General features: G+C 33.8%; 1 protein-coding gene across 1 annotated transcript; it reads right to left on the reverse strand.

The window, feature by feature from the left end:
• Positions 1-2,302: 2,302 nt before the first annotated feature.
• On the reverse strand, positions 2,303-7,016 carry LOC146886180 (uncharacterized). Its single transcript, XM_085672986.1, has 2 exons — positions 6,359-7,016; positions 2,303-4,967 (listed from the first exon to the last, which is right to left on the reverse strand). Exon 2 carries the CDS (start codon positions 4,072-4,074, stop codon positions 2,782-2,784), a length of 1,293 nt encoding a protein of 430 aa, XP_085529112.1. The 5' UTR covers positions 4,075-4,967; positions 6,359-7,016; the 3' UTR covers positions 2,303-2,781.
• Between the last annotated feature and the right edge of the window lie 3,660 nt (positions 7,017-10,676).

Here is a 10,676-nt window from a genome sequence, read left to right on the forward strand (position 1 = left end):
TAAGGATGATTTGATATGAGTTTTGATTTCACTTGTTTATTTATTTGTTATTTTTTTTCTTTCTAATAATCTCGAATACTTCACAACTACCTTTTTATACGGAAGCATTATTCTCATAAATATTACATGTATTATTCGGTGTTCTATAAAAAAGGAGAATAATTTGCACTGAAAATACAGGAACTTATTGATAAAAGAATCGATAACACTAAATTTTGACCGAAATACAAAAATTAGAAAATAAATAAAAATCAGTAATTAATTAGTTTAAAAAAATTATATGCAATCATATCTTACAAATATTTTTTAATCACATCTTATAAATATTGTTTAAATAATTCATTTGTAATCATATCTTAGAAATATTTTTTAAATAATTACCACAGAAATTATAAACTAATTTATATATCACAAGTATTTAATTGCATTACAATATAATTGTTTGAATGGCTAATATATAATAATTGAATTCTTCAAATTTTTATAATTATTTTATAAAAATATTATGATTTTTAAACTTCATTATTTATTTGTGGAAAAACGTTAAGTTAACACATTAATTATCAAATTAAATAAGAAATATAAGATTAAATTTATGATGTAAATAAAGGAGGTAAGTTTTACTTTTGTTTAAAAATTGAAATTGGACGAGATTGTCATTCAGAAGTTATCAAGAAAGTTAAATGCAGTTGTTTTATGTTTTAAAAATTAAATTTATTCTTATATTTGTAACATAAAAGTATTTTTTTTCTTATATTTTATTTAGATGAAAAATTTAGTTTCCAATAACTAAAAAAAGTAATCTTTTTGAAGTTATTAGAATTAAAAATTACGTGGAAACAAACAATTCGCTAAAATATTTTTTCAAAACTATTTATATGGTAAATTTAGTTTCCAAATAACTAAAAAACATAATATTTTGAAATGTATGAGAATTAATAAATTTCTTTTTCATGGAAAAAGTTCCCTAAAGACATTGCTAATTTTAATGGACATGGTATTTATCCTTCTATAAAGGACAACGTACTCGTTTTTCGCATTAGAACTTCATGGGACCCAATTATTACAAAACGCCAAGCCATAATAGCGAAACGTACAACTCGACGGTGATCATGGGGTGTATGTGGCAACTAGGCCTCTCCACGTGATGTTTGCTTATTTATTCTTGTATGTAAGTTGTCCCCCACAAACATTGCTATTGTAACCTAGTTATCTTCTTCCCTCCTCCATTGTAATTAAGCTAGGAGACAATGGCATGACACAACTATTTTAACAAATTTTAAATATTTTTTTTCAGTTGGTATTATTTGAATTTAGTTTGTTCTAATGTAATTTACGAATATCGAGATTTTTATTACGTAGCCAGTTTTATTAGAAACTCAAAATTACTGAAATAGATAGGGCGTGAAAACAAAGTGCACGGTGGAGATGGTTTCGTACTATAAATTTTTCTTAATTTCTTCAAATACGAAGACATAATTAGCAGTTGTGATGGTTCAATAATTTAGAGTTGAAGGTTTAGGTTTTGTATATAAGACTGAGAAGCGTTATGTCTTCTGGTCAAACAATATTTTTTTGTTATTTTTATGTTTTAGAATTTGGTTCAACAAATATTAAGACATTGTTTATGTGTGTGTAAAATTGTATTGAAAGGTAATATTTTAGAGTTTACGGTTTGTTGGAGTTTGGAGAATTTTATCATCATTTGTGTACTCTTATCATTTCCGTGCTAACGTGGTTGTTGTGTTTAAGTGCAACTTGAACAAAATATTTATAATTTTGTGATTATCGCATCCTTTATGGTTATGCGGTTAGGACTATTTTGTTTGCATTTCTTTTTTAGTTTTTAGTCAATTTGGACTAAACAAAGTTTTTGTTTTTGTTAAGGTGTCAATTTTGTTTGATAAATACAAATACTTTGTTTCTTTGTGTTCAATTGAATTTTAGATTTGAATATATTTTAGGGTTATGTGAATTGTTTTATATTGAAGCGTTTACATTGTTATTTTATAATTATTATTTATGTGACACTAAAATATAACTTTTTAGAACATTTTTCTTACTAGATATAATGAACATGGTGATGGACGTCCTTGGTGTAGGAGAGGAAGGAGATCCATGGAAGACACCAAAAAGAAGATGAAATGCAGCGGAAATGAAGATAAGAGCAAGAAGAGCTCTAGGCAATGGAGGTTTTTGGTGAAGATGAAGAGTAGAAGTGGAGCTATGGTATGGAAGGTGGCTAGAGGAGATGAAGGAGAAGGTTAGCCATGTGTGCTCTCAAAATAATAGAAGAGTGGAGTGATCTCAACACAAACATTCTATTAGAAATTTCAAGAGTTAAAATGTACAAATGGTCTACTTTTGGCTTTTATATGTGAGCCTAAAAGCTAGAGTAATTCTTGGCCCTTAGATTAAGCTTGGAGGAGAAGCTTTAATCATCACCCTTGGATGGTGGCTTGGAGAAGGAGGCATCTTCCTAGCCTTTGGATGAAGACTTGGAAAAGAAGACACTCTCTTAGCCCTTGGATGAAGGAGGCACATGGGTGGAGTGTGGACTTGGCTCCATGGGATGCATGATCCATGAGGTGTAGGAAGGAATGTTGACTTCCACTTAGTCCACCTTTGACCTTTGGTAGCTCATGGCCAAATCTCCTATTGGGCTTAATCAAGCCCAATTTTATCAATTTAACTACACATTATTTGATTTATTATTCTAGAAAAACAAGGCCTAAACAATGGCCCAATTTAAATCTAAACTATAGTCTTCCATGCATTAACTCATATTTTGTAAATTTCTTTAGCCCATGTGAATAATGTAAAAAGCCCATGATTGACTTGATCATCTTGTGAGAGGCCCATGTGAATCTTTCTCATCATGCTTCTAGTGATTGGGCCTTGATATGGGCTTGGGCTTGTTGATGCACTTGAGCTTGGGCTTGTTGGGGTCACATCATCCCCTCCCCCTTGAAGAGGATTTGCCCTCAAATCTTGGTGTTCATCATCCATGGATCCTACAAAAGGAATTAAATGAGATATATTGAAAGTGGAATGAACACCATACTGATAAGTAGGAGGATATCTAAAGTAGAGGACAAAAAAAGGTCTTGTTGTATTGTTGAAAGTTACTTGAACATGAACAAGATCTACTTCACAAAAATAATTTTGTGTACTTTGAGTTGTCTCAAACCTAGTAGGCAACATTAACTCAAAGTTTGATTTTGCAAAATCTTTTGAGGAGTTTAAAACAATGGGAAGGGAAATTGGCTTGAAAAACTTAGCAAAAGTAAATATTGGTTTGAAGAAATGAGAATGATTGATGAAATGAGAAGAGTTAAAAGATTTGAGCACTCCCTTTAAAATTCCTGATTCAATGAGAATTGTGGGGTTTGAAGGTGCCTTTAGTAGCACTCCTTTGTTGAGTAGGATTTCTTCTTCCTCTTTCTCTTTCTTTTCAAGCTCTATTTTTGCTCTCTTTTCTCTCAATGCCTTGTCAGATTCTTTCCTTTCCTCTTCCTCTCTATCTCTTCTTTCCTTCTCCTCTTGCTCTTTTTGCACATGGTCTCTTTGCTTTTTAATTTCTTTTTGCTTTTCAATTTCTCTTTTCTTACTCAAGAGCAAGTCAAGTTTATCTTTAAAATCTCTTTCTTGACGAGAAAACTTCTTTAGATTTTGAATGAATGCATCTCCTATATCAATGAAGTTTTCTAGTCGAGACTGTTGCTCTCGAGTGATCCTATATGAAGAGGGAACAAAATGTTTCCACATGCATGCTTTTAGTTCATAAAAGGTATTAATGCATGATGCTCTTCCCTTTTCCACTTGAAATTGCCTTTGATGCCACCACTCACATGCACGTCCTACAAATCTAGAAATAACATGCCTAAGAATATCATACTGACTATATCTATTAAAGAATGGTTGCACCAACTTCTCTATATCCCACATCCAATCTATGAATGATAGTGGACCTATATCCTCCCCAAAGAATGGAATGTCACTATGAAATGTATGATGCAAATCATGACTATCATGCTTAGTCAACCTAGGACTATATGTAGAATATGTACTCATGATGATTGAATGAACTTATGCACTTGGATAAAAGGGTGAAAGAAGAGGACTAGCACAAGTGTACCTCCAGGTAAGCGAGGTGAGTCTCACAGACTTCTTAAGTACCAAGGCCAATCCTTGCCAAGGTTACACTTGAAAAAGTACTCAAAGTTCACACAAATGTTCAAGTAATAAGTAGATAGAATCACATGAGGCAAAACACACAACAAGCACAAACAAGACTCAAAGAAAAGAAAAGACTAACACTAAAAACGGACCCCTAAATGGCAAAAATTTTAGAGACTTTGGTCTCACAAATTAAAACCACTAAGCGTCTAATCTATGCGGCCTAAAAGCAAGGTGAGAAAGCACTTAGAACTTTCAACACACTCACTTACTAAAACGTTGCACTATAATATGAAAAAGGTTCTACTTAAGACATGGGATTGAACACCTTTGGTTCCCCAAGACACCTAAGTAGGCCATGGATACAATTGAGAACTTGAAAGCAAATTTGGTTCACTAATTTGGTACTCAAAATGAAGCAACCTCAAGCCACTTAATATCTCAAATTTTGATGCTCAAAAGATGCAATTTCACAATCAAGGAGGCTTCAAATTGGTACCAAATAAGATGTGCCAAAAAGAAGTACAAAGTACAATGAAATAAAGCCAAAAAAATAAGAAACAATGCAACTCCAAATGTGCTGCCAAAGTGCTGCCAATTTGCACAAAATCAAGAGCCAAGAGCTTGGCTTGTAGCCTCCTTTTGATTTGAACAAAGACCACCACCAAGTAAGGCACTTGTAAGCACCTTAAGCCACCAAAATGAAGTGCAAAACAACAACTATAGCCTTGGTTTTAAGGCCAAAACAGCCATCAAACCTGCACCAAAAAAACAAAACAGCAAGAAAACTATACCAAGCAATGGAGTTAGCACACACTCTCTCAAATGAATAGGTCCAAAACTCTCAATAGGTGAGGAAAAGGATAAGCACACAAGCTAAAATTCTACTTCAATATCCACCACCTAAGATGCTACCAAATCATAGAAACCATTCTAAACTTCATAGCATCATCAATCACAACCAATAACCAAGAGTCAAGTATATGAACCCAAATAAAGGAGAAAGCAAGAAAAGCTAATTAGAAATGTTAAACCAAAAGAGAATTGGAATGAAACATGACTAGAAGGAGACTCAAGAAGTGACAAGCAAGAAATTAAAGGCTGGAAAGAAAGGCAAGCACCACAAAAAGGAACCTAGAAATGCACTAGAATAGATGAAAAAAACTGAAAATAGTGAAGAAAAAGTGCTCAAAAATAGCCACTGTACTCATTGCAATTTTGTGCCAAATTGAGGGAATAAATTCCACTTCTATTGAAGGCAAACTCAAGCCAATATAGAGTACACAATCAAGGAATCAATTAGAATAACAAAGAGCACTTAAAAGCACCACAAATCGCACAAAACAGCAGTAAAACATAAAATTCCCGAGACCACTGCGCCAGAAAACGTGAAAATTTTTCTCAACTTCGCTGATTTTTCATTTTTTTTGTACTCAACATTTTTGAATGATTCTTTTTTTGTATGTTTCGTCTGGATGTTAGCTAAATGAGGAAAAATTCAGATTAAAATTTGGACCAGGCAGTGAGTCATGAAAAATCTCAAACAGTAGGTGTGCGTGCAGTGAAATCTGGAAAAACATACTGGAGCAGAATTGCTCACGGAAATTGTAAGATGTTCTATGAAAATTCAAGATGAATGAACTTGATTATGATCTAAAATCAAGTATGAATCATAGAAGAACATTTTAAACACTCAAAAGCACAATCCAATCGGTGAAATGGACAAAAAACAGTGAGACCATTGCCTTACACATCCACAAGCATCACTTGAAGTTCATAGCTCATTTTGTGTGATGTAGGACTTGGTTCTCATCAAGCAAGTGCAGAATTCAGCCATATGAACGAAAATTAAGATGAATTAAAGTGCTAAAACATGACTTAAGACAAAACACAATATAAGGAACTGAAAAATTGAAAGATGCACCAATTAAAATGAAGAAAAACAGCAAGGAGAAAAGAACAAGTGCTGGAAAACGAAAATGGAACCTAAAAACAGATTTGCACCAATGAAGCAAGGAGTACTACAAGATGAATCAATGGAGATTCATGTAGCCTCAATGTCAAACGGTGGAGACCATAAAAAACATGAAAAAAACAGCAGCAAAAGTGAAGAAAACAGTGGAGAAGAGAGACAAAACGGAAATTGAAACAAGAGACAAGTATGGACCAAGAACCTTACCCAAACCAAGAGGATGGATGCACCAAAGGCTTGGATGGCTCTAGATACCAATTGATGGACGTCCTTGGTGTAGGAGAGGAAGGAGATCCATGGAAGACACCAAAAAGAAGATGAAATGCAGCGGAAATGAAGATAAGAGCAAGAAGAGCTCTAGGCAATGGAGGTTTTTGGTGAAGATGGAGAGTAGAAGTGGAGCTATGGTATGGAAGGTGGCTAGAGGAGATGAAGGAGAAGGTTAGCCATGTGTGCTCTCAAAATAATAGAAGAGTGGAGTGATCTCAACACAAACATTCTATTAGAAATTTCAAGAGTTAAAATGTACAAATGGTCTACTTTTGGCTTTTATATGTGAGCCTAAAAGCTAGAGTAATTCTTGGCCCTTAGATTAAGCTTGGAGGAGAAGCTTTAATCATCACCCTTGGATGGTGGCTTGGAGAAGGAGGCATCTTCCTAGCCTTTGGATGAAGACTTGGAAAAGAAGACACTCTCTTAGCCCTTGGATGAAGGAGGCACATGGGTGGAGTGTGGACTTGGCTCCATGGGATGCATGATCCATGAGGTGTAGGAAGGAATGTTGACTTCCACTTAGTCCACCTTTGACCTTTGGTAGCTCATGGCCAAATCTCCTATTGGGCTTAGTCAAGCCCAATTTTATCAATTTAACTATACATTATTTGACTTATTATTCTAGAAAAGCAAGGCCTAAACAATGGCCCAATTTAAATCTAAACTATAGTCTTCCATGCATTAACTCATATTTTGTAAATTTCTTTAGCCCATGTGAATAATGTAAAAAGCCCATGATTGACTTGATCATCTTGTGAGAGGCCCATGTGAATCTTTCTCATCATGCTTCTAGTGATTGGGCCTTGATATGGGCTTGGGCTTGTTGATGCACTTGAGCTTGGGCTTGTTGGGGTCACATCACATGGTATAAAAAGTAATACGGTGGCATAATTACAAATATTGTAAGACATTTTTTACCGGTTAGATCAACAACCAGTATATAAAGTTAGCGCAGTGACAATCTGGTAATTAAGTAGATTATCTTTTATACTGGTTAGACCTAGAACGGATATGAAAAGTGAAGTGGTGACATTTTTGTTATAAAGTATAGGACTTTCTATACATGTTGGTCACTATAACTGGTGTAATATGTTAAACCTAAATCTTCCCCATTCACGCCTCAATTCATTTGCTTTTCTTGTGCACTTTGCGCTTTCCCTTTTACCTACTCCCCTCCTACATTCTAGAATTGATTGTTCCATTTGCATTTCTTCACGTTTGTGTTAACTCTTGTCTTCTTCGTCGTTATTGGAAACATATTTCGTCATTGTTCCTCCATTTTCTCATCGTTGTTGCATTCGTGTTCGGGCTCTCGTCGCTCCTTTCTCTCATCATTTGGTCCCCTCGCATCCGTCTTTTCCTTCATTGCATTCACTACCACGTTTGGGCTCTCTCGCTCCTCCCTCTTGTTGCATTCCTTGCGTCTTCGTCTTACTCACGTTCGCTACTAATCGTGGTAATATCATTATTCTCTTCGCTACAATGAATTTGTTTTCTTTACTACCTTTTAGAGTCCTATTGATTTAAATAAATGTGAAATAGCATGGTGGTAAAAAAGGTTGAGTTGTGTTTGCATCCCTAGTATGAAATATGTCTTGGATGAATTGAAATTGGTTCACAATCCCCACTTTGCATTTTTATACCATTACAAAAAAACAAAATTTCTACAGATAAAATACTCATGTATTGCATAAAATTCGGTAAAGAAATGGGGATTTTAACCTTGCAAAGAACAGAGGTAGGTCATGAGGAGAAAACAAGGGTAAATGTGACAACAAACACATAGAAAAGAAAATACTAATAAGAAAACTCCCTCAAAGCTCTGATTTCTAACCGAGTCCAAACGTCAAATAAGCTCTGATGAGCAAGAGAGGACAACACTCGAGAAATTTAGTGAGCAATGACAATGAACATATAAAATGAGCAACAAAAATGAGAGAAAGCAACAAAAATGAGAAAGAGCAACATTAGACGCAAATGAGAGACAACTTCATACCAACGAAAGAGAGCATCGTGCGCTAACGAGACACGAGAATGAGAATATACAAACCAATAAAAGAAATTTTTATAAATTCAAATTTTTTAGTAATTTATTTATTTAGAATCCATAGGTAAATTTTGTATGAAAGAAATGCCTTTGTTTACATATAGATTTTACATATCAAAAGGTAGATAGCTACTATTTGTTGTTGCATACGAAAAAAAATAAGTATGTAATGCCATTTTACATACGGGTACAAATCCATATACACAATCTGTATATAAATCTAAACCTATATGCAGATTTTAATCTGTATGTAATTATCTGTAGATAATTTCGAATTTTTTTGTAGTGTACACTAAATTTGAAAGGGAAATGCTTTAGATAATAGTTAAACAGAGAAGTTAGGTTTAAATTTGGAACATACAACACACCATTTGAAAACAATTATTTTCTGGCCATTGTGATTGATGTGCTTAAGACCATCTTATTATTATTATCACTATCATTATATTTACATGTTCATTTACTTACATAGTATAAATATATTTCAAAATATAACTATTATTTTGAGATGCTTTTAATAATAGATATTAAGTTGTTAATGTTATAATATTGTTGAGGGCATTCATCTAAGAAGCGATATTATGCTTGTCCAGCAAGTCTCTCCATCATTTGATCTACAAATGGAAGTGGAAAATGATCTTTTCTAGTGGCTTGGTTTAGTTTCCTATAGTCAATGCACATTATCCGTCATGTTACTGTCCTTGTGGAAATGAGTTCATTGTTCTTATTTTTTATCATTGTCATCCCACTTTCCTTGGGACTTGAACAAGGCTTACCTAAAAACTATTTGATATTTGATATATCATTCCAACTTCAAGTACCTTTGTCACTTCCTTTCTTACCACCTCCTTCGTAGTGGGATTCAGACGTCTTTGGGGTTGAGTCACAGGCTTGTACTCATCCTCCATCAAGATCTTGTGCATACAATAAGATGGACTATAATATCTTTCAAATCAGATATGTTCCAGCCTATTGCAACTTTGTTAGCCTTCAACAACTTCACTAACTTAGTTTCTTCTTCAACAATTCATAGAAGGTTTTAGATGATTGTGTGGGTCTTCATTGTCCAATCTTCTAAATTGGTTTGTAGTTATAAGTGACAATAGTAAGGCAGATTTTATTTCCACTCCTTTGGTGAGTTTCACTATGCTTGAAAAGTTATTTGGCCCATGCTACTACATATAATCTCCCAACAATCTCTTTTGTTCAGTATGTTCTGCTATTTGTTCCTATGGATTCTACATATTTGTGCTAAACCAAGGTGAAATTTCTCCAATATGTTGTTGCTAGAGCTCGAGTTGTGCCTGCAGCCTCTTCTTCGTATTTCTATTGTTATTTCTTCTTGTAGTTTTCTCTATTTCTGGATCAAATACCAAAAGTTCCTTTCCTTTCTCCTTTTGGAATGCACAACCGTTCAAGCTCAAGTGTGCCGAGCAAATTAGAATTTTAAAACAAAATCAAATAACTACTACTGCAGAAATTTACACAAATATACAAAAAAACATCAACATCTTTCTTTTCTCCTTACATTTAATGTACTTTCTATACCTGCGATTTCACTAAGCACACACTCCATTCTACTCTAATTTTTTTTTGGGCTAGGTTGTGATTACTTTATGCACCTTGCATTTTTTATATGTCCACCCGCTATTTCATGTTTTAAAAATTTGTTTTCCCTTTACTGCACCCACATACTCACTTATGCACCCATTCTTTTTTATTTCCAACTTTACCATATTCTCCAAATTAAATTTTACCTTCCCTCTATTTTTTCATTTTTGTAATATTTTCAATTTTATTTTTACTCCATTAATCTTTTTTATATATCTCAATTTTTCTAAAAATAATAAAAATATTTTTAATTGAAATAAAAATTAAAATAGTTCTCAAAAATTGATAAAATTAAAAAATTATTTTCTTTGCTTTCATTTTTAGTGTTTACTAGACCGCTCGCGTAGTATGATACTTATCTTCAAAATATTAAAAAATATAATAAAGAAAAATATATAAAAACTTTTGGGTGTTTAGTCTACCACTCTCGTCGCATGACCCTTGTTCCTGCAGAGAACAAATAAGATTTGTCAGACACAAGTATTACCTTACCCTGGTCCGCCCTCTCCTTAGTGGGCCTTTTCCCGATTGATACATATCGTATGCGGGCATCTCGGAGTGGTCGGTTTGGACCCGGGAGGGGTTACCTGCAGA

Source organism: Vigna unguiculata, chromosome 5, assembly GCF_037176805.1.
Source record: "Vigna unguiculata cultivar grain cowpea cultivar isolate G323 ecotype 2 chromosome 5, ASM3717680v1, whole genome shotgun sequence".
Classification (NCBI taxonomy): Eukaryota; Viridiplantae; Streptophyta; class Magnoliopsida; order Fabales; family Fabaceae; genus Vigna; species Vigna unguiculata.

Excerpts from the sequence above, each read along its gene's own strand:
- LOC146886180 (XM_085672986.1), bottom strand. The coding sequence starts at position 4,074 with ATGAGTACATATTCTACATATAGTCCTAGGTTGACTAAGCATGATAGT.